This window comes from Phyllobates terribilis, unplaced genomic scaffold (assembly GCF_046119375.1).
Source record: "Phyllobates terribilis strain yellow unplaced genomic scaffold, ASM4611937v1 Scaffold_8__6_contigs__length_399053987, whole genome shotgun sequence".
NCBI lineage: Eukaryota > Metazoa > Chordata > Amphibia > Anura > Dendrobatidae > Phyllobates > Phyllobates terribilis.
The window spans coordinates 56,602,058-56,627,526 of record NW_027362768.1 but is presented as its reverse complement, the minus strand read 5'-3'; the positions used below and the strand labels follow the sequence as shown (position 1 = coordinate 56,627,526).

At 44.8% G+C, this 25,469-nt stretch overlaps 1 protein-coding gene across 3 annotated transcripts in view; it reads right to left on the bottom strand.

The window, feature by feature from the left end:
* The window catches only part of HMCN1 (hemicentin 1), a 924,522-nt gene that overhangs the window by 77,672 nt on the left and 821,381 nt on the right, over window positions 1–25,469 (bottom strand). For 2 of the 3 annotated variants that reach the window (XM_073642974.1, XM_073642976.1), the window contains one exon: window positions 5,326–5,460. The exons of the other annotated variant lie outside the window; for it this stretch is intronic. In XM_073642974.1, coding sequence (XP_073499075.1) covers window positions 5,326–5,460 — 135 coding nt within the window. The remainder of the gene's footprint in view (window positions 1–5,325; window positions 5,461–25,469) is intronic. 3 annotated transcript variants of the gene reach the window in all.

Here is a 25,469-nt window from a genome sequence, read left to right as displayed (position 1 = left end):
ATTTGGGAAGACACTAGATCTGCACTTCTTCAGTCTTCCGAGCAGATGAAGAGACATGCTGATAAGACTATACCGGTACTTACCTGAACGCAACTTCCGATCCTTATAGGATCTCCTTCTCTACTCCCCTCTTATCTCCTCTTCCCACACTTGCATACAAGATTTCTCCCGCACATCCCCCCTACTCTGGAACTCTCTACCCCAACACATCAGACTCTCGCCTACCGTGGAAGCCTTCAATAGAAACCTGAAAACCTACCTCTTCCGACAAGCCTACAACCTGTAGTAACCACCGCCCCACCACATTACTGCATGGCCTCCTCTACCCCCACCTACTGTATCCTCACCCATCCCTTGTAGACTGTGAGCCCTCGCGGGCAGGGTCCTCTCTCCTCCTGTACCAGTCGCTGACTCGTTTTGTTAAGTTTATGTAAATGTTTTTGCTATGTATATCCCTATCATATGTAAAGCGCCATGGAATAAATGGCGCTATAATAATAAATAATAATAAGAGACGTTTGAATCCGCCTCAATTCCATCCGGGAGACAAGGTCTGGCTTTCCTCCAAATATGTCCATCTCAAGATACCTTCTTATAAGTTGGGTCCGCGGTTCATCGGTCTGCTCTAGGTTCTGAACCAAATCAATCCCGTGGCTTACAAGCTGATACTCCCGGTCACCTTACGGATTCCCACCTCCTTTCATGTATCCCTCCTCAAACCAGTTGTCCTTAATTCCTTCTCTGATGATCCAGGTACCACTCCAGATCCAGTCTCCGCTGAGGACGTCTTTGAGGTAGAAAACATTTTGGCCACCAAGAGGGTAAGAAGAAAGACTTTCTTTCTTGTGGTTGGAAGGGGTTTGGCCCGGAGGAGAGGTCTTGGGAACACAGGGAGAACATTCATGCCCCTCATCTTCTTAAAGAATTTCTCGCGGGCCTAAAGAAGAGGGGGCGTAAAGGGGGGGTACTGTAGCATCGGCGTCTCTGCCTCCTGCCGGGCAGAGACGCCGTTCCCCTCACCGCCGCGGTCCTGGTCCTGCGTCTTCCGGCTCCCCTGCTGCTGTGGTGCACACCACGAGCAGCTTCCCGGGCACTGTGCTTAGGGCGCGCGCGCTCCCTCCCTCTTAAAGGGGCCAGGCGTGCCGTCCTAAAGAGTCCCCGGCCAATGGCCGGAGGACTTCTCCTAAATAAGGTACCTCCTCCAAAATGGAGGTGCCTGTGCAAAGCTGTTGTTCCATGTGCTAACACTTGCTTCAGCCCTCAGGTCCCGCTGCCAGTCAGTCCTGCCCGCCAGTGTGTCTAACAGTCCAGCCCAACAGTCCGTCTAACAATCTAGCCTGCCAGTCTGTCTAATAGTTCTGCCCGCCAGTCTGCAAGTTACCTGTCGTGCCCGCCAACTTGCCTTCCTGGAGCATCTGCCAGTTACCTGTCGTGCCCGCCAGCCTGCCTGGAGCACCTGCCAGTTACCTGCTGTGCCCGCCAGCCTGTCTACCCGGGCCACCTGTCTGGCTATCCGCCGTACCCGCCTGCTTGCCTACCCGGAGTACCTGTCTGACTATCTGCCGTATCTGCCTGCTGATCTACCCGGACCACCTGTCTGCCTTCCTGCCGTGCTCATCCGCTGTACCGGTCAGTTCCTGTCATCTGACCCGTGGGAGTCACCTGCTCTCACACAAGGTAGGTCCCAGAGTGGCACCTGGTTCACCTGCCCGGTCCTTCCCTGGTTCACGTAGTCGACTAAGCCACCGTGTGACCTGGGTGAGGCCGAGTAGGCACTTAGTCACGCTCCTTTGGTCCCTCCTTGCACCGAAGCACAGAGGTTTCACCACCCAGCCCCGTAACACAGGTCACAGGTGAGGATGTTACCTTTAGTAGCCATTCAAACCCATTTGTGTCAAATTCTGAGCATATTATCAGGCCAAAATCACCAGGGTATGTGAACTTTTGATCAGGGTCATTTGGATGTTTTTGGCTGACAATAAATGGCTTCACTCAACCAATAACTATGAGTGGAGAAAAAGTTTTTTTGTTATCATTCATATTCTCTGAAACAAGACCAAGAAAGGAAAAATTCTGCCGGGGTATGTAAAATTTTGAGCATAACTGTATCTATCTATTATCTATATATCTAGCTACCTATATATTTATCCATATATCTATCTATCTATTCATATATCTATCTATCTATCTATCCATATATCTATTATTTATTTATCTATCCATATATATATTATCTATCAATATATCTATACATCTATATATATACCTATTATCTATCTATACATCTATTTATCTATCCATATATCTATTTATATATCCATATATCTATTATCTATCTATGCATCCATAAATCTATTCATCTATTTATCTATCCATATATCTATTATCTATCAATATATCTATATATCCATATATCTAAAAAGAAAAGATCAAAAGCAGCACAAAAATGAAAAAAGGTGCAAAGCCACCCAGGTACACACCAGTCCTATGAATATCCACAAAAAGATTGGAGGCAGCACACAAACAAATGATGAAAAATTATCTTTTAATAGCCCATGTGGCTGTAGCAACGTTTCGGTCCAAGATTGTGGACCTTGTTTGAGAAGGCCTGCTGCACAAAGTCTTCTCCTAACAGTTGTTGTAGAGATGTGTCTGCTGCTAGAACTCTGTGTGGCATTGACCTGGTCTCTAATCTGAGCTGCTGTTAACCTGCGATTTCTGAGGCTGGTGACTCGGATAAACTTATGGTCAGAAGCAGAGGTGACTCTTGGTCTTCCTTTCCTGGGGTGGTCCTCATGTGAGCCAGTTTCTTTGTAGCACTTGATGGTTTTTGCAACTGCACTTGGGGACACATTCAAAGTTTGCCCAATTTTTCGGACTGACTGACCTTCATTTCTTAAAGTAATGATGGCCACTCATTTTTCTTTACTTAGCTGCTTTTTTCTTGCCATAATACAAATTTTAACAGTCTATTCAGTAGGACTAACAGCTGTGTATCCACCTGACTTCTGCACAACACAACTGATGGTCCCAACCCCATTTATAAGGCAAGAAATCCCACTTATTAAACCTGACAGGGCACACCTGTGAAGTGAAAACCATTTCCGGTGACTACCTCTTGAAGCTCATCAAGAGAATGCCAAGAGTGTGCAAAGCAGTCATCAAAGTAAAAGGTGGCTACTTTGAAGAACCTAGAATATAAGACATATTTTCAGTTGTTTCAAACTTTTTTGTTAAGTATATAATTCTACATGTGTTAATTCACAGTTTTGATGTCTTCAGTGTGAATGCCGAGCTGTCAATCACCACACTGACAGCTATTGCACGCCCCTGTACCATAATGGATGGTTGAGCGGTCAATCACAGTACTGACAGCTCCAGCACGCCCCTGTACAAGATTGGACGGCTGAGCTGTCAGTAACTGCATACCAGACACAGTGAGGGGTGGAGCCGTGACAATAGGGTTGGAGTTGATGTCAGCTTATAATGCCAGCTGACATCAAGCCCAGGTTAGTAATGGAGAGGCGTCTATAAGACGCCCCCATTACCAACCCCATAGTGTAAGTAAAATGTGAAATAAAACACCCACACTCAGAATAAAATATTTTATTTGAAATAAGGACAGTATTCCTTTAATATTCTAAATTAAACCATACTTACCATCACACTCATCCTTACCTTTCCGACTTCCAAATAATGAGTCTCCCACGAAGATTCCATGAACAGAGCAGCCACATAGTATGTGACTGCTTTGTTCATTTGCCGGCAATACACTGACTCAGTGTATAGCCGGCAAATCAGGTCACCGCATGCGCAGTGAGTATTTTCCCACGTTTGCCAATGAGTCATTCAGTTTGAGTTTAGTTGGACCATCATTTATTTTTCAACAGGACAATGACCCCAAACACACCTCCAGGCTGTTTAAGGGCTAATGGACCAAGAAGGAGAGTGATGGGGTGCTACGCCAGATAAACTGGCCTCCACAGTCACCAGACCTGAACCCAATCGAGATGGTTTGGGTTGAGCTGGACCACAGAGTGAAGGCAAAAGGGCCAACAAGTGCTAAGCATCTCTGGGAACTCCTTCAAGATTGTTGGAAGACCATTTCCGGTGACTACCTCTTGAAGCTCATCAAGAGAACCTATAATATAAGACATAATTTCAGTTGTTTCACACTTTTTTGTTAAGTATATAATTCCACATGTGTTAATTCATAGTTTTGATGTTTTCAGTGTGAATGTACAATTTTCAAAGTCATGAAAATACAGAAAAATCTTTAAATGAGAAGGTGTGTCAAAACTTTTGGTCTGTACTGTATGTGTGTCTAATTTGAATATGTATGAAGTGTGGCTGTGTATAAATGGGTAGTATGACCGAGGGGGCCCAGAAACAAGTTCTGCACAGGAATCCTTCACTGGCATTGTCCAACTCTTGGTAACTTCTGTTTTGGGATACAATTGTTGTATTATAATTAGTGGGAAAAGTGAAGTGTACTTTTACTATTAGAATTACAAGTTAACCTTTGAAAACCGTTTAAACAATTTAGTAAATTAGAAAATTGTCATTCTTTAACTATTAATTAATTTCAAGATTGGGAAATTTTTCCCTGTTCATGACCAGGCATATTTTCAGGATTTTTCATACATACGATTTTAAGAGCTCTAAAAGTTATCTAAATAACTTTTGCCTCTTTTTTGCGTGAAACTTGTGACTCTATTTTTCACTTTTTTTTTTACATTCTTAATGAAAACAAAAAAAAAACAACTAAATTGTGTTCCCCATTACAATTATTTTTATATACCGTATCAGACGTGGATTTTTTTCCCAACGATTCGAACTGGTTGGCGCTCTTTTTTATGCTATTTTCTTCTTTTGTCTGTACTTATTTTTTCATCCAATTAATACATTGTGCCCCCAACAAGGTCATTAAATTCCTTTGGAGGGCATTCAAACACTTATTTTTTTATATGTATCAGATTTCTCCTGTAACTGGGGCTGGCCTATTAGCCCCAGTTTTAGAGTAAATTCTGCATTGCAGAGCTAATCTTGGTCTGTTGGGACTCAGCAGCTTCTACTCAAACCCTCCCCCTCTTAGCAATCAGGTAGGCAGAGAGGATAATATACCATCTCTTTCTTCTCTCTTGGAAATCCTGCTTTGTCTGACATCCGCCCCCCTGCTACTGCAGCTATACGATCTCATGCAGCTACTTACTATACAATGACGTTATTGAACCTCATTGCAGAGTAATATGTAGACTGCCCAAATGTTTAAAGTCTAAAGAGTGGTCTGGAAGCAGTTAGTAATTGTTGTTACCTATACTTTACCTTTACAGTCTTGGCCAGTAGTAGAAGCTCTGAATCCAGCTCCACAATTCAGAAAACATGCATATGAACCAATTGTGTTTCTGCACTCTTCATTTTTATGACAGGCAGCATCTTCCAATGTACACTCATCAATGTCTGCAAGTAAAAATATCAAGATAAACTCAAAGTAATCTGTATGAATCCAACATCTTTAAAGGGAACCTATCACCATGAATATGCAGTCCAATTTCTAGGCACCATGATAAAGAGCAGGGGAGCTGAGCAGATTGATACATAGTTTTGTAAGAAAAGATTCAGTATAACCCTTACTTTTAAAAATTTAATCCGCTGCTTTTTCTGGGACTTTTGGTCCACCGGGGGATCCTATCAGTGACTGACAGCTATCTCTGTATGTACTCTTATACAAAGAAAGGTGTCAGTCACTGATAGGACCACCTACTGGACCGAAGATCCCAGAAAGAGCAGAGGATTAATTGAAGAGAACACAGGTTATATTGAATATTTTCTCACAAAACGATATATCACTCTACTCAGCTACCCCTGCTCTATAACATGGTGCCTGCAGAATGGTCTGCATTTTCATGGTGATGAGTTCTCTTTAAGTGCCATCTAGTAGTATAGTATAGTAGTGAACTCTTGGGTGTTTTACTCCATCCGGACATAGCCTTTTTTGACTGTGATGGCTCTGTTTTTATACCTGCACTCCAAAAGCCATAACTTTATTTTTCCATTTATATAGTCACATGAGTGTTAGGCTTTTGTGGGACAATTTGAAGTTTTAATGTCACTATTTAATGCACCATACATTGTATTTTACATTTTTTGTGCACATGTAATAATGTTTTGTATTATTTTTTAATATTTTCTAAAACTATTTTTAAAATTTGATATGACTATGCAATCCCATGTAGAATACATCACAACACACTTGAGGTACCCCAGGCTACCACGACAATCCATCAGAAGCCCATAAATGCATTTCAGTTGGAACAATGGGGGACAGAGAGAGACACCTAAATCAATAGTGTTTGTTGTTGGTCGCAATATCAAAGTGGTTAAAACAGCCAGGAGTGGAGTTATCTTTGATATGCAGCTCGTATTAGCTTCAAATACCGTGTGCTCAACTCCTAAGCATGCTCAATAAGTTCCCTTTCTGCTGTACATATGTGACTGTTGTCAGGAATTGGTTAAATTCTGACAACTATAACATAAAAAATAAAGTCAAAGCTGTAAAGCAACAAATCATTCATATAATTAAAGAGTTATTCCCAAAATCACAATGTGGTCTTAAGTTGCATGTACGTCACTAGGTATAAAGAGGCTATTCTAATTAACATGAATTCTTTGAAATCCTGGGGGTCATGTTACTCTGGGAGACCATTGATTATAGCTTCCACAGTCATGGAATAGATCAGCTTTAAGGAACACACAGCAATGACAGAGTTCCAGATAACAGTTGACCACAGTTGTTTCATTCAAGTTTAAGTCCAGCACACAAAAGCAGTATTTTCAGCAACAAGCTTCCAGTACAATTAGGATAGTCTCTTCAATAATCAGTTCTCTTCACAGAGTCACAGTGTTTACACAGCATATCTCTATTCCTTTATCCTGCAGTGAGGTGGAGGAGGAGGATTTGGTGAGGGGAATGAGTCCTGTGTGACATTCTCCCACTCTCTTATCTTCATGCAATAGATCTGACCCCTAGCTATCAGTAGAGAGTTTCTGACTTTAGCCAACTTCTCCCTCTAATTTATACTTGTTATCTTCACTAGCCTTAGTTTTCTGTGAGACTCAGCAATCGCACAACTGTTCCTTCTGGCTGCTCCCAGAACAAAAACAACTTCTCCACAATCCCCCTGGGGCTGTGCTAACCACTCCCTGTCTCCTGTGGCTGTGTTAACCTCACTCCTCACTAGTTTCTGGATGTTTTGGAAAACACCAGCACAACTTCTGCCTGTCACACTCTTCTCTACTAATTGAATGGCATCCTCGACATTCGTCTTAATAGGTTGATCTGATCAATTCCTTGTGCTATTTTCCCCTTTTTGAGACATAGCATTGGTGAGAGCCCTGTAACTTTATATACAAATTCGGCATTGTCAATTTGGCATAACATTTACAAACATTAAAACCAACCTATTCTTATGACCTTTTGCTTGTAGGACTCCTGTAAGAAATAAACAATGAAAACAATCAGCATCTTTTCAGCTGGAACTTTTCACTCGTCTTCAACCAGCTCCCTGTCACTAAGCATTAACAGTTCTTTGTTTCAACAAAGTCTTTTAATTAAAGTCCAAGCAAAAATATCTTTTCACTCAGGTAACATCTTCCGTATGGCCTCTCGGTGCTGAATACCACTCAGGTTTGCTTACCTGGTCCATAGGCAGGGATACCTGTTTCCAAATGACAGTCCTTGGCACTTTACTCGTTTCACCAAGTGTATCATAACATCACTGGCCTCCTCACTTCCTGAGTTGAAACCCTCCTGCTGGGTTGTTCCTCAGATACTAAGGATTCTTTGGTCACAGGAGTTTCTTCCCCCAAACTCAATTCCAGTACTTCCTCCGATGACCTTGGAACTGCCTCTGCAAGTTCCTTTCCTTCTGTTAAAACATCCATTTCCTCACAGTCTGCTAATTCCGCTACTCCTAAGTTTTGATCGGTCTCTTCAGCGACCGGTGTTCGATCGTCAGATCTTAATTGGACTCCATCTGTATTCCTTGGTACAAACTCTGGAGCTTCGGGGCTTAGTTCATTTTCATGAGGATGTTACATTGCTCTCCTTGCCAGTCTGAGAAGTACAACAGTCTGATCTTCTTCATCGGAACTCTCAAGTTCACTATCCACCTCCGGAGCTTTAGTCTGTGGTAGTCCCTTAGTCGATCTTGGTCAGTGTTGATCTACTTTTGTGAAGTCTTGTTGTAGTGGGAGATAATCACATGGTATTAGTAAATCCTGATGGACTATTCTTGTTTTCTTGTCTCCCATTTCCAATCTTAATTTCATAAACTGGACTGTCATCAGATTTCCTGTTTATGACCACAAACACTTTGTCTTCCCAGTACGAACAAAGTTTTCCTGGACTACCTTTTTCACGTACGTTCTTGACTAGCACCCGACTTCCCGGCGTCCATTCCGCTCCATAACATTTTCGATCATAGTGTTCCTTACTCTTGATTTGCCCTTCCGTGACCACTTTGGACTCTACGTTGTATGCCTCTGTCATCCATTCTTTCCATTTCCAAACATACTCAGGATACATCTTGTAAGTCTCTGACACCAGAAGATTGAACATTATGTCGATTGGCATTCTTGGCGATCGTCCATACAATAGGAAGAATGGTGAATAACCCATTGCCTCGCATGCACCACTTTTGACAAAGAACTCTTCCAGTCTTTCTTCTCGTCAGCTGTCAAAGTGCGCAACATCGACAGTAACGTTCGGTTGAAACGTTTCACTTATCCATTACCTTTGGGATGACAGGGTGTTGTGTGGGATCTCTGAATTCAACAGTATTTCCATAACTTGGAAAAAGCTGGTTCTCAAATTCTCTTCCCTGGTCATGGTGTAACCTCATAGGGAACCCAAACTTCAGAGCGAAATCATTGAAGATCTTTTCTGCCTCTGTTTTGCCAGATTTATTGGTGGTGGCATATGATTGAGCAAATCAAGTAAAATGGTCCATCACCACGGTTATTTGTAACCGTCCTTGCATGTCTCGAGATGTAGAAAGTCTATTGAGACCATCTCAAATGGGTAGGTAGTGTGGATGTTGCCCATAAGTGCTCGGGTTTATGTGTTGGGACGTTTATCTTTCAGACATCCACACTCTCTGGTCACATGCCTCTCAATATCTCTTTGAATGTATGGCCAGAAGAAACGTTCACGAACAAGGTTCGTTGTCCTTTCCATTCCGAGGTGTCCCATGTTTTCATGGAGTTCTTTGATGCCCAACCTATGGAATACTCTGGGTAGTACCAACTGTTGGTTTTGTCCTCTTTTATGATACAGGATACCATCTACACTGAGGTAGAGCTTTGCCCATTCTTTGAATAAAACCCCCGTCTCACATAGCGAGATCGCTAGCGAGATCGCTGCTGTGTCACGGTTTTGGTGACGCAACAGTGACCTCACCAGCGATGTCGCTATGTGTGACACTTTGCAGCGATCAGGCCCCTGCTGTGAGGTCGCTGATCGCTGCAAAGTGTCCTGGACCATTTTTTGGTCGTTGCCCTCCCGCTGGTCAGCACACATCGCTGTGTGTGACCAGCAGGAGCAGCGATCAGGCTGGTAACCATGATAAACATCGGGTTACTAGGGGCACACGCGCACCTAGTAACCCGTTGTTTATCATGGTTACGAGCCTGCTAAAGTGAGCGGTAACCTCCCGCTCACTGTAGCAGAGTGGTAACCATGGTAAACATCGGGTTACTAGGTGCACGTGTGCCCCTAGTAACCCGATGTTTATCATGGTTACCAGCCTGCTAAAGTGAGCGGTAACCTCCCGCTCACTTTAGCTGAGTGGTAACCATGATAAACATCGGGTTACTAGGTGCGCGTGTGCCCCTAGTAACCCGTTGTTTATCATGGTTACGAGCCTGCTAAAGTGAGCGGTAACCTCCCGCTCACTGTAGCAGAGTGGTAACCATGGTAAACAACGGGTTACTAGGTGCGCGTGTGCCCCTAGTAACCCGATGTTTACCATGGTTACCAGCCTGCTCCTGCTTCAGCAGCAGGCTGGTAACCAGGAGCAGAACATTGTGGAAAGATTCTTTCCACGATGTCGCTGCTCCCCTGATCGTTGGTGAGCCTGCCTGTTTGACAGCTCACCAGCGACCACATAGCGACGCAGCAACGATCCCTGACAGGTCATATCGTTGTCGGGATTGTTGCAGCGTCGCTAAGTGTGACGGGGCCTTTAGACAGCTACTGCTGGTGACTCAGCTGTTAAGTGCCGACAGCGATCACTTGATGGTCACGTGAATTATAGAATCACTACTTGGTGTTTAAATCGGTGTACCTCCTTCCTCATCACACTTTAAACAATGGACACATACCGCAGTCTGATTTGATGAACAGCACGCCTCACAAGCCGGGTATCTTCTATTTTGAAACCCGCTCCTGGGTCTGAGAGATACGGACTCTGGTCTGGAACGAATCTTTTTTACCTCTGACAACTCAGCTCGTAGTTCTCCTCTTACTTCTTCCCAGTCAACGCCGACTGTTTTCTCTTTTGTTAGTGATTTAAAGTTCACTCTCGGCAGTGATGCAGGAGGGTCTCCATAGTGATCTTCAGACTGACAACTATGGGTCTCCAACTTCAGCTGACCCATATTGGTGGTTTTGGGAGCAGAGCCTTTCTTTAACTTCTGTTCGCTCTCTGACTCCAAACTAGCTGCCTCATTCATCTTTTCAATTAGGACTTCATCCAGAATACCTGGGTATGCTAGGTACTGTTTCAGCTGCAACTTGATATCTTTGCTGATTAACCCCATTTCTAACAACCTCATAAACCTCTTCTGGACTAACTCGGCTTCAAACTTCTCCTCCGCCTCTACATCCTGGGATGCAAACAACAGTCTATCCTTAAGTTCAATCGCTCTGAACAATAAACTTTGGGGTGATTGATTGTTGTCCTGTGAGATATGAATGATTCGGTGGAACAATTCTTAAGTACTCTCTTCTTTGTAGTGCTAATGTCAATTGACTTTTCATTTCTAACATATTACGGAGGTTCAATCCTGGGCTGATCGCTTTCACCACCCCCTCAATGATCTCGTCTGGCTGGTAGCCTTTCTGCAATCCTGAATCAATCTAGTGCAACAAGTTCATGTAATTCAGTTTCTCTTTCTGTTCATGCTCTCCAGTCTGTCCCAGGATCTTGAACTCTTTCCTTATGGTGATTTTTGGTGTTAGAGAGGTCTGTCTTCCTGGTTTATCTAACCTGAGCGGGCTAAAGGTTCTGTCAGAGTCTGTCACTCATTCAGAGGTTTTGGTAGATTCCTGCATGGCTGTCCTTAAAGATATGAATTGTTCTTTCAATTCCTGAAGCTCAGTCTGCGGAAGGAGATTCTCGCTCTTGGTGATTGGCACCACCCCTCCATCTTTCAGCCTCAACCCGGTTATAAACTTTGTTAGCTCCTGGAGGAATGTCCCCATGGCATCTTCATCTTCTCTCTGCCTCAGTTCATCCATCTGTTCATTAATGCCGGTTAAGAGCCGCCTGCGGGTGCATGCTTTAGAGATCTGTTCTTCTGACATCTTTATCTAACACCTTCACAGGGAACTGTCAGGGCAGCTACTGGTATACTGGGACTTACAGACACTAAGAAGAGCTTTGCAGCTGCTGTTAAACAGGGACCTACAGACAATAACAGTTTTTCCCCTTAGCTGCAGTGGACTACAATTCCCAGGGACCTTTGTTTTAGTCAGATGACACAGCCTGGAAGGATTGAAGGAGAGAGAGTGGATTGGATGAGGAGGGACTTGGGGAAGGGAGCGGGGGAGGAAGTGAAAGCGAAAGTGCAGAGGGAGAGGAGCATGGCAACTTGCTGTGAGAGACGGAGCGCTGCGGATCTGCATTCCTCTACGCTGCAGAGTGTTGCTGTCCCCTCTGATATACCCATGCTGCTGGAGAGAGCGCGGTCTTGTCACCCTCTGAAGAAAGTTACATCAAGGACTCGGAGAGTTCTGCCGGCATTCCCACCGTATAAAGGCCTGAATCCTGCCACCCGCAGATGGTATCCAGAGAACCATCTGACCGTTTGAGACACACAGTGAGTGCCCCTTCTGAGACTTGTGGTTCTACCAGTGCTATTTATAGTGAGTACACTACAACCTAGACTATTGACATTAATATTCATCTAAGTGCACCAACTGTTCTAACTTGCGCGCCAACATCCGCGGCAACTGGGCCCCAACGTTTGGACTGAGTTAAAACAAAAAGGAAAACCTGCTATATTATATTTGCAGGGTCGGAGTACAAATTACTTGTGATGTGTATAGGACTTTTACAGAGCATCGTTATTTGTATTGTATGTTATTCCTTTAAACCCACCTCAATTCTGCTGCATAGCAATAAACCTGTTAAACGGTTCTACTCCTGTTCCCTGTGAGTGTGTACTGAGCTGTGGCAGGGGCTTCCCGAGTCAGCCTCTGGCAGAAGATAACAGCCCTTCTGCAGTCCCAGAGAGAGAGAGCTCCAATCAAGATTCGGGTGGAGGCACTGCGCCCTAGAGAGGTGAGACCCCCATAACACCCAGTGTACCATGGTAGCTCTAAAGGGGTGTTTAATTTACATATTCTGCTACAGCCCTCAATTCTTCATGGGTTAACTGAAGAAGCAGCTCACTAACACTGTTCGTTTGCATTTCCGCATCCATGGCTGCTAATGTGTTTTCTTTAAGGCTGGTCCCCTTTAACTAGTGTAGCAGAGTTGAGTTGAGGTACTACTGTGCTGCTGTACTTTCCAGTCACTGCCTCTGCTCTCTTATTCCCTCACAGGATTCCACATATGGGCCACCAATATTGCATGTACGCCACCTATAGAGGTTATACAAATTAACATGAATTCTTTCAATTCCTGGGGGCAATGTTACTCAGGGCGACCACTGATCATAGCTTCCACAGTCATGGGATGTATCAGCATTCAGGCACACACAACGATGACAGAGTTTCAGATAAACAGCTCTGACATCTGCTGATGTCACGACAAGTGCTGGCAGCAGCCGGGGGTCACGATCTTCCTGGTTCCACGGTGGATGCCAGGCTGTGGGCGGGGTTACCCCCCCCCGCATCACACCCGGCATCCACCGCTCGCTCTGCCTCTCCCCATTCATTGGGAAAGTGCGCGGTGGATGCTGAGTGTGACGCGGGGGGTATCCCCACCCACAACCCAGCAGCCACCATGGGGACCCCAGCGCTGAGTCACGGCTCACTTGTCGTGACATCAGCACGGGGTTATGTGATGCTTGTAAGCTGCCACCGATAGCGACGCTCACAGGAATGATCAGCAACAGATAAGTTCAAACAGGTGCAATTAATACAGGTAATGAGTGCAGGGGAGGAGGGCTTTTTAAAGAAAAACTAACAGGTCTTTGAGAGCCAGAATTCTTGCTGGTTGGTAGGTGATCAAATACTAGGTGATTTTCTGGATTTTTATTTTAAGATTTTGTCTCGCACAGGTAAAGTGTATCTACGATAAAAATTATAGACCTATCCATTGTTTGTAGGTGGGAAAACTTGCAAAATCAGTGTATCAAATACTTATTTTCCCCACTGTAGATGTGAGGTGACAATAATAGCCTGGGAAGCTCCATGTTTATTATCCTCTTCACAGGGTATAAACATCAGCCCCAGCTGTCCGCTTTTCCCTCTGCTGGTTAATAAAATTTTGGGGGATCCCACGCCATTTTTTCTGAAATGTACTCATTTAGTAATTAAATACATGCACAGTAAGCTACATACTCAAAGCACTGATTATATATCTCAATCACATACTGTATTTATATCTATCTATATTTATATTGTACTAAAGCGACTTGCTCGGCTCTCACAGAGGCAGACTCAGGACACACGTCTCGGGTTAACTTCTTGCTGGTTTATTAGATGGCATAAACTCCAGCAGGGTTCCACAAAAATAAACAAGTCCTCTCAGGGATAACAGGAAACAAAAGATAAAGTATAGCACAATCCATAAGTGAGCAGGTAACATAGTGAAGTCTCACCAAACACCAGTCCTTCAGTGGAGCTCTCTGGCTTCACCACACACAGCCTGGAGACTTCACTCTCCAGACCACACACAGGGAAAAAAAACAGTGACTGAGTATTTGACTGCTCCTAGCCACACCCTCGAGGCGGAGATATGATGAGTAGGCATCCTGCCCGTCGCTCACTTACTCACAAAAACTGCACCCTTTAAATAATGAATTAACCCCTGACGCATAACATGCTGGAGGAAATTGTACATTTCAGTTCACTACGGCTAATAAGTGTAGTGCAACATATCTCACCTCACATATAACACCAGTGACTCTGTTACATATTCCCCCCCTCTGCCCAAAGCCGGGGGTTTGGGCACCTTCAGACACCAGACAGGAAATTCTAGAGAGGGTATCAGCGTTCCCGTGTAACTTCCCAGGCCTATGCTCCACGTGGAAATTAAAGTCCTGGAGACCTAAAAACCACCTGGTTGCATGGACGTTTTTACTCCTCTTTTCCCTCCACCACCTCAAAGGGGCATGGTCTGACACAAGTTTAAACTTCCGGCCTAGTAGGTAATATTTCAGAGTATCTACGGCCCATTTTATGGCTAAGAACTCTTTTCTACTATAGTGTAGTTTTTCTCACAAGACGAGAGCTTCCGGCTCAGATAGAGAATGGGATGTTCTTCCCCATTTATCTCTTGAGAGAGTACAACTCCCAGGCTAACTTCTGAAGCATCTGTCTGGACCACAAATTCTTTCTTAAATTCTGGTGCGACCAGGACCGGCTGCTTACACAGTGCTAGCTTCAACTGTTGGAATGCCGTCTCTGTTTCCTCCGTCCATTTCACCACCGTTGATCTGGTGCCTTTTAGGAGGTCCGTAAGTGGCGAGGCCATCATGGCAAAATTTTGGATAAACCGCCGGTAATATACCACAATTCTGGCGGTTATGGCCAGTTTTGGATTGCCCCCACTTTATTAACTTGTGTCTTTATTTCACCTCTCCTGATAACATAACCCATGTACTTGGCCTCATCCTTTCCCACATGAAAAAAGAAAGGAAAAAATGCACGCTGTGTGAAGGACCAGATGAATGATGTAAAATTGAGAACGGCCGAAGGGCCACTCACCTGATGGAGTTGTGCACCCCTCACAACCCCGGTGATTGCTTTGAAGCAAAGAGATGGAGGCTCTCACCGCACACTGCAGACCGGTGCTCCCACGGCGTGCCACCGCTACTTCCGCATTCCTGGTCACGGACCATTTGACTGGTCACGGACCACGTGACTGGAAGCGGGAGGCACGTCACCGCAGGTCCTTTAAAGTTAGGGAAGGCAGCTTCGGTGCTGCAGATCCTCAAATGAGTTGGATGGGGAATTGTGTGGACAATAATAAAGTGGTCAACAGCTGCTCCTGCCTCCAACCCTCAGAGAGGGAATAGGGATGAAGGAGAAAAAAAAAAAAGCGGTCTATGGAGCGCTGAATTAATCACTGGGGAACAATAATTGGGGCTAAAAAAAATATATTTAATAAGCCCTCTCCACAACGCGTTTCGATAGCCAAACTATCTTCATCAGGTGGTACAAGGATATGGATAAAAGAAAAACATTTATAGGGAAGGTTTCACAATGATTGGTTAACAAACTAATTGGTTAATCATGGGTTCTGAAGACCCTTCATGTGCTGGTGTGCAGGTACCTCTCATGTCAACACATGGACAACAAGCACATGAATTCACAGAATTGGGAGAAAAGTAGATAAGCAGTGGAATACAGCAATGATATTACTGAAGAGTGTTAAAAACATGTGTAATAAGATGCAATATTAAAAATACAATATAACATTCAAAGTAAAACAATAATAATGAGAAGGAAGAAAAAAGGGGTGAAATCACCCATATGCCTGGAAGAAGAATTTGAAAATCCAAAAACTCTCTGTAACATCCCTGGTGGCATGCTTGCATAGTGCACCACCTCCCACTATGCAAGACTGCAATCTTACCTGTCAGTCCAGACTACAAACCTTGCTCCAGTTCATGCTGTGTGCATGTCTCTTGACTGACTGCTTAGAGCGGCGGCCCGGTTACTTCCTGATTCTTATAGCTGCTGTGGGCGCACCCCTAATGCGTCTCCAGCCTATTGCTGTGAGTCACTGGATATTTAAACCCCCCCTCCACCCAGAAGGAGGGGCCTGAGCAACACCTTCACTCAGTTAGTCTTTGCTACTGAATTGCCAGGTTCTGTCCTGTTTCTAGTCTGTTTCCGTCACTCTGGGGGCTGCATACCCAGACCTGTTATCTCTGACTTCGAGTCTGTTTCCGCCACTCTGGGGGCTGTATATCCAGGCCTGTTACCTGTGACTTCAAGTCTGTTTCCGCCACTCTGGGGGCTGTATACCCAGGCTCGTTCTTGTATTTCATTGCAGTAACAGTTCCTATCTGATCTGTATCCTAGCCTGTTACCTGTTTGTCTCTATGTCCATACCTTCCCTTTTCTTGCAGTATCTGAACCTGCACCTAACTCCAACTCGTTGTCTCTGTACTTCTGTTTGTGAGTTTTGTGTCCACTCGCTACTTCATAGGAAGTACCTTGCGTGTATCTGGTTCTGCTTGTCCCTTTTCCCTTCCTCCGTATCTTCCTCCTGTGTTCTAGCCATCTTCCTGTATTTTCCAGTCTATTCCATGTGAACAGAGCCCTGTCCTCTCTGCCTTGTCCACCGCACCTGCGGTTTCGCTCCGCTCTGTCTTGCTCACCACTTCGGCGGTTTCTCTCTGCTCTGACTTGCCCACCGCCCCGGCGGCTTCCCTCTGCTCTGCCTTACCCACCGCTCCGGTGGTTTCTCTCTGCTCTGACTTGCCCACCGCTCCGGCGGCTTCTCTCTGCTCTGCCTTGCTCATGGCACCAGCGGTTTCTCTCTGCTCTGACTTGCCCACCGCTCCGGCGGCTTCTCTCTGCTCTGCCTTGCCCACCGCTTCAGTGGCTTCTCTCTGCTCTGCCTTGCCCACCGCTCCGGCGGTTCCACTCTGCTCTGCCTTGTCCACCGCACCTGCGGTTTCTCTCTGCTCTGCCTTGTCCACCGCTCCGGCGGTTCAGCTCTGCTCTGCCTTGCCCACCACACCTGCGGTTTTTGCTCCGCTCTGCTTGCTCACCGCACCAGCAGTTCCTCTCTGCTCTGCCTTGTCCTCCGCTCCGACGGTTTTGCTTTACTCTGCTTGTCTACCGCATCTGCGGCTCTGTACCTGTCTCCCAGTCTGTACTGGACCCTATCCAGCCTGCGCTCCAACCTGCTAGTACCTCCCTGTCTGCACTCCAGCCGTGCTTGACAGTGCCCACCTGTCTGCATACCAGCCGTGCTTGCCAGTATCCACCTGTCTGCATACCAGCCATACTTGCCAGTACCCACCTGTCTGCATACCAGCCGTACTTGCCAATACCCACCTGCCTGTATGCCAGTCTAACCTACCTGTTCCTGCATTCCCCGGTGTGGGTCAAGAACTGTGACCGGGGTCTGACCTGGAGTCGCACCTGGTCCCTCTGCTCGGTTCCTCCTTGGTCCACGGAGTCGACTAAGCCGCCATGCGACCTAGGTCGGATCGGGTTGATACTTAGTTATGCCCCTCCAGGCACTCTGTAACATACCTGGCGGCGTCCTTGCATGGTGGTCCATCTCCCACTGTGCAAGAGGGCGCACTTGATCTCCTGTCCAGAATGTCTCTCTGGCTTCCCTCCATGCTGTCTGTTTGTGTCTGTTTCTGCTGCTTAAGGGCGGCGCCCGATCACTTCCTGCCTTTTGTACCTGCTGTGGGTCACACCCCTTGTGCGTCCTCAGCCTATTGCTGTCTGTCACTTGGTATATAGCTCAGCAGCTCCCTTCTATCCCTGCCTGAGCATAGTGTTTCCTTCAGTGTGTGCTTGCACTCTGAAGGTGCCAGGTCCCGTTCTTTGTTTCCTTGTCTGCCTTTCCTGGAGGCTGTATTTCCAGGCCTGTCTGAACTTAGTCCTGTATGTCTCCTGCTTTGCGGTATCAGCTCCCGTGTCTGAACTGAGTCCTGTATGTCTCCTGCTTTGCGGTATTTGTTCCCGTGTCTGAACTGAGTCCTTTCTGTGTATCTTGTCTGTCCTGTCTGAACACGCTCCTAGCCTGTTCCTCCCGCCTTCTTGGGGCCGATTTCCTAGACCCGCTCCTGTATTTTGTCTGTCCTGTCTGAACACGCTCCTAGCCTGTTCCTCCCGCCTTCTAGGGGCCGATTACCTAGACCCGCTCCTGTATCTTGTCTGTCCTGTCTGAACACGCTCCTTGCCTGTTCGTCTCGCCTCTCTGGGGGCAGTATTCCCAGACCCGCTCCTGTATCCCGCTGCAGTGTCGGTCTCCTCCGTACACTCAGTTCCAGTCTGAACTCTCTCCTATCCTTTACCTGTTTTGCCTCTATGTCCGTTCCCTTCCTTTTTCTGCTGAGTCTGTACTCGAACCTAACTCCTGCCTGTTGTCTCTGTACTCCCGTTTGTGAGTTTGTGGTCCACTCGCTACTTCACTGCAAGTACCCTGTGGGTGTCTGGCTCTGCCTTTCCCTTCCTGTCTGTTCCGTGTGAACAGAGCCCTGTCCTCTCTGCTCAGCCTTGTCTGCACTCTAGCCGTGCTTGCCTGTACCCCTCTGCCTGTATTGTTCCTGAGTCCCGGTGTGTACTGGGTCCTATCCCGCCTGTGTTCCTACCTGCTAGTGCCTCCCTGTCTGCACTCTAGCTGTGCTTGCCTTTACCCCCCTGCCTGCATACCCGCCTGCCTGCATACCAGTCGTGCCTGCCTATACCCTCCAGTCTGTGTGCCAGCCTACCAGCCTGTTCCTGTATTCCCCTGTGTGGGTCAACAGCCGTGTCCGGGGTCTGTCCTGGAGTAGCACCTGGTCCCTCTGCTCGGTTCCTCCTTGGTGCACTGGCGTCGTATGCCGTCGTGCGACCCTGGTCGGATCGGGTGAATACTTAGTCACGCCCCTCCAGGCATTCACTCTCCGGCACGGTCCAGTGGAATCACTACCAATCACACGCACACGCCGCTTAGCCCGGGCGTGTGCATAACACACTCCTCGGTTCATGGTACAGTGGGATCACTAATCACGCTCACGCCAGTCAGTCCGGGCGCGAGCGCAACACTCTCCTTATTAATTAGACTAGCCAACTGATCCGGGACAGTATCAGGTACATGATCAATGATAGTGAGCCTCATGAACTTTGGATCTTTCTGATGGACACTACTAAAATGTTTAGATACACTGTGTAGTTGATAACCTGTTCGTATGTTATGTCTATGTCTATTAAGGCATGCATGCATAGTTTGTATTGTACTGCCCACATATTGGAGGTCACATGTACATTCTAATAAATAAATTACATGTGTTGATTGACAGTTCACATCATGTTTAATTTTTCCTGTAGTTTGTGATGAAAACATCTTTTGGGTACCATTTTCAATGGTTTTGCAACACAAACATTTTGGCGTGTTACAAGAATGGCAACACAAACGGGAACTGTCATGTGGTAACTGTATTTTTTACTTCAAAGATGTATTACTTGGTGCAATTAAACTTCATAGGTTTTTATTCTTTTTGTAGATAATTCTTGGTTTGTTAGGTATACATGGTCCTAAAATCGGATCCCTCTTCAAAATGAACCAAAATTTATTCAGAATGTTTTGAACGGTAACTCTGAATTGACTAAACGTGGTGACCATGCTCCACCTAGCCAATTCAGGGACCGTTTTACTTTTACCAATAGATGATTCTATCCTATCAACACAGTTGTCCTGAGTCAGGACTTTGGTCCTGGAGAAAGCATCATTTAGCAGTCTTTTAGGGTGACCTTTCTGTATAAATCGTTTCCTCAATATTTTTGATTCTACCAGAAATTCAGAATCTCTAGTGCAATTTTTTCGGACCCTCCAATATTGTCCATAAGGGACATTGGTGATCAATTTTGGGAGATGCCCACTATCAAACCTCAGATAACTGTTTACATACACCGGTTTGAAAAAAGTTGATGTGAACAATCTTCCCATGGTATCAAACTGTACCATTAGGTCCAAAAACTGAAGGGTAGTTTCAGAAATGGTTGCTGTGAAAGATAGACCCCACGAGTTAGAATTAAGCTCGTCAGCAAATTTGAGTGCACTCTCGCTTGTGCCCCTCCACAGGAAGAATAAATCGTCTATACAACGACAGTAAAAAACCACATGATTCGCCGCCATAGGGGACTGTGCGATGAAGACAGACTCAAATACCCCCATGAACAAATTAGCGTAACTCTTGGCGAATCTCGTCCCCATCGCACAGCCCCTCAACTGGCGGTAGACTAACCCTTCAAATGTGAACACATTATTGTTCAATATGAACATGATAGACGTCTTAAGGAAATTCTTTTGCTCAATTGGGATATTATTATCAGTCATCAAATAATGATCAACTGCTTTTAACGCCAAATCATGGGATATGTTACTGTACAGGGCACTGACATCGAGAGTCAGGATGAGGCAATTGTTCATGGGAGGGGGGGACTTCTTAAAAGTTTGATCAATTGGGAAGAATCTCTGAAATACGAATCAAGTTTGAGAACATATTTTTGGAGGAAGAGGTCAACATAATGGGAAAGATTACTGGTAATAGAACCAATTCCCGAGATTATTGGATGACCGGGGGGATTGGTAGGACTTTTATGTATCTTGGGGAGGAAATAAAAGAAAGGAACCCTCAATAGTGCTATATCTAGGAACTTCTCTTTTTTGTTTAGAAGGCGATTAGCATATGCAGTTTTCGCAAGTTCTTTGTATCTCAAAAAGATGGAAACAGAGGGATCATGAGACAACATTTCATAATAATCATGGTCATTCAAGATCCATCTTCCCTCCCCAAGATACCAGCCTCTATTCATCAGTACTATACCACCCCCTTTGTCCGCACTTTTGATAATAATATTCTGATTATCCCTAAGTGAAGTGACAGCTCGTCTCTCTCCAGGGCTCAAATTATCTCTAATTTTCAAATGTTCAAAAGACCAAATGTCTTTTAGGATAAGTTGTTGGAATGTTTCAATGTTGGAACCTTTATGATGTAACGGGTAAAATTTACTTGAATGTCCAAAAACATCCACATGTACGAGTTCAATATCTGAATTGCCAATAGGAGGAGGGTTTTGTGGGGAAGAGGTGGTGAACTTTTTTTTCTCTTCCAATAGAAAATGTCGTTGTATAGTTAGTTTTCTAAAAAAATCATTAAGATCAAGATAAAGGGAGAAAACATTGGTTGGAGAGTTAGGAGAAAAGGATAAACCCCGTTCAAGTAATGGGGCTTCATCCTTGGTTAAATTATGATCTGACAAATTGAAGATTCCTACATTACTACTTTTATCATTATGATTTAGTTGGCCTTTGTCCTTTTCTGAAATGCATCTATTGAAACTCCTGTTAGGTCTACAGAGAGTTCTTCTACCTCCTCTGCAGTCCCGTTTTCTCTTTTTCTCTTTGGGTGGCGTCCTGGAGCCACCCGAAAAAACTGTGTGATCTTGGAATCCCTTAGATTAGGATTATGATTAGTTATGACGTTTCTCTCGCTCAATGGAATGGAGAAATGAACTTTATTTATTGATTCTTGTACTGATGGAGTCAAATCTATTGTTGACAAAACATTTTTAGAGGAAGGTGGGGGGGCCAATAATTGAGTGGTATTAATAATGACAAAATCATTGGCAGAAAGATTAGGGCCCTTATTAAAAATGACACTTTTAATAGAAGAATCTTCATTTGAAGAATTGTGATTATTAGATAAGAGTTGTTCAATGTCAAAACTTGACAGAGCAAGTTTATTTGTATTAGCTACTGTAGATATTGTTGAAGGTTCAACAAACTCTGTCTGTAAAGATGTATTGTTATGCACCGTTAGTAAGGACAGATTTAAAGAGTCAATGCAGTCCTCTTTTTGTGTAGATGTGACCATGGGTGAGCAACTCGATCCGATATCTAATGAGAATTGGACTAGATCTTTATCAATTGATTGGGCTGCTGTAACAATATCTAAAGATATAGGGTTTTGATCTAAATAGGATTGAACCAATTGTATAGTGTTTAGGTTTATTTCCTAAACCAGGGATTGAAGCTTGAAAAGGACAATTTGCATATTCCAGGTGCCTTCTGGGAAAAGCGAAGAGTCTCCTTCAGCTAGAAGATCGTTGGGTACAGCCGGGACCAGCTGCTTGGAAAGCATCGCCAAACCAGGGATTGAAGCTTGAAAAGGACAATTTGCATATTCCCGGTGCCTTCTGGGAAAAGCGAAGAGTCTCCTTCAGCTAGAAGATCGTTGGGTACAGCCGGGACCAGCTGCTTGGAAAGCATTGTCAAACCAGGGATTGAAGCTTGAAAAGGACAATTTGCATATTCCAGGTGCCTTCTGGGAAAAGCGAAGATTCTCCTTCAGGTAGAAGATCGTTGGGTACAGCCGGGACCAGCTGCTTGGAAAGCATCGCCAAACCAGGGATTGAAGCTTGAAAAGGACAATTTGCATATTCCAGGTGCCTTCTGGGAAAAGCGAAGAGTCTCCATCAGCTAGAAGATCGTTGGGTACAACCGGGACCAGCCTGACGGCGCGCGAATTTGTTTAATTTGTTTATCCTAGGGTATAGCAAGAAAGAAGACAGACATCAAGTCAGCAGGGACAAGGAGCAGCATGGCAGATGTGACAACCTACATGGTGAGCTGCAACATGTGCTACATGTGCACAGATCGACCAGAAGCTGAAACCAACTTCACCTGCCAGAAGTGTAGACTACTGGCTCTTTTAGAAGAAAAGGTGCGGGGACTGGAAGAAAGAATTGCGACATTAAAACTCATCAAGGAAAATGAAGACTTCCTGGACAGAAAAGAAGCGTCACTACTGGTCACGGAAAGTCAAGGAAGCATCAGAGAACCTCCAGAGGCAGACAAGTGGAGGCAAGTGACCAAAAGAAGCAAGAAGACCATGGAGACACCACCAACCACACAACTGAGAAACAGATTCCAAGGACTTGTGGAGGACGAAGATGGCACACCTAAGGATGAGGAACTACCAGCAAGCAAAAAAGGAAAGAGCACCCAGAAACACCCAGAAGCGACAAGAAAAAGGACAGCCAAGAAGGGAAGAAGAGTGGTGGTGGTGGGAGACTCACTACTGAGAGGAACAGAAGCAGCTATCTGCAGACCGGACATAACCGCAAGAGAAGTATGCTGCCTCCCAGGGGCGAAGATCAAGGATGTTACCGATAGGATACCGAAGCTCATCAGCTCTGAGAGGATGATAGGAGTTATACTTCACCCAAGACTACGATGTAAGACACAGATGAAGTTATTCTTCCCTTATCTGGACATTTGGACTGACGCCCAGAAATTAGATTGTAACTTGTTTTTAGCTGTCTCAGCAACCTTCTACTGCTATGAATTATCACTTTTCTGTTTATGAAACTTTCTTATCAACATTCCACTGTTATGAATCATCACTTCACTGCTTGTGAAACAAAGGCATTTTACTGCGCATGTCTGACAAAAAAAAAACTAAGATTATTAGTATAAATAAAGGGACAGCACCTATAGAGGCAGGCGCGCTCAGGGGCTTCCCAGTACTTGATTATACACTACGTGTCTGTGTATTTCTTGTTACGGGGATACCCCGACTCCAACAAGGACCCTCCATGGCTGAATGATCCTAACAATTCCTGGCGCCCGAAACAGGGACCCGAGGTCTGCGTATTCCTTCAAGTTCATCGACCGGCACGAGTAACCGCTGAGATTGGGACATCGGAACAGCAGATGACAAACCTGGCCAGGTAAGAGACACTGTTAGTTCTCTTACATCTGCTCTGCGATAGTCCGTAAATTTCATGCATATCTTGTGTTGGGATTGAGGAACTAGTAGAGAAGGATACCTATAGCTCGGGTCATTCATGTATATACTGTAGGATCTGCCGAAGGAGAGGTCAGAGAAGGTTATGAAACGGATGGTATGAAAGAGATGTGGATGTCGGGAATAGCCTCATAAGCCGCACTAAGGTAGATGACATAAGTATTACGGAGATTGCCTAACTGAGTCATAAGGTTGTGTCCTTTCGGGGAAACCTTCGCTCACGCTTAACTCCCGAACCTTTGTCCTCCTTTTTGACGGATAAGAGATTGACAGAATGAGCCCATGGAAGTAATGATAATACTCCAGGGACACGATATATAATGGAGACTGTATGGTTCATTTTATGTATTGTTGGTCTTGCCCTTGTTGCCATATATATGTGTGTTAGAATTACTCTACACTTCAGACAAAACGGTCCAGAGAAACCGTTTCAGATACTGGCTCCTTAGGACAGAATAGGTAACGAGGAAAGGTAAAATATAGAATATATTTTATCTAACCCAAAAAGCCTCCTAAGGTATGAATAGTCAGGAAAAATGGGCAACAAACAGACTAAGACCACAAATGATGAACAAGATGTCTATACAATCGTGAAAGAAAGGTGTGGTGTAGAAGCAACTAAGAATTTAGGGAAAGTTTGCAAAACTTTTCAGGTAGCAAGGCATGACAGGTTTAACAGGAAACTATGGGAGGACATTGGATTAGAGAATGCAGGAAAAAAGCCAGGGATATAGAAGATGGTACCTATGTCCCAAGAGAATCACAAGAAAAGATAGTACAGGCTTCTGCTCCTGCAGCAAGCGAGTGACTAGACGTGATGCAAACCACTTTGACTGGAAGGCGCCCAATAATTCAGGTAAAAGTAGCAGGAAAACAATGCCCTTTTCTAATAGATACCGGAGCAACTTCCTCCGTCCTCAATGAAGACGCCTTACCAAATGCTGATTGTTTATCAGATGATGTAACCTATACCGAAGGGTATGATGGAGGAATCAGGCCACTCCCATATAGTATTCCCCTTGAAACAAAGATAGGATCTAAAATATTTTTATCTAAATTTCTTTTTGTCAAAGGGGCACCTACTTGTCTTCTAGGTACAGACCTATTAAAGCAGACAGAAATGAATATCCAATTTTTGGAGGATGGTAGAGTCCAAATTTTGGTGCCTGATGACCAAGAGTCTCTAGAAAACATTGTAAAAGTCCAAGCCTTAGAGGATGAGAAAGATCCTGCCCCTACCCAAATTATTTTAGATCTTTCTGAGGTACCAGAAAAATTATGGGCACAACATGACACCGATGTAGGACTAATGCCAATAGCTCCAGTAAAAGTCACTCCTGTTCCAGGTGTGACACTACCCCAATTGAGACAGTATCCTATTAGTGCCCAACAAGAACACGCCATAGGAGAACAGATAAAAGATTATCTAAAAACTGGAGTACTGATAGAAGTAAAGTCACCAGCCAATACACCGTTGTACCCCGTAAAAAAGAAATCTACTGAGGGGTCAGCTGCTAGATACCGGA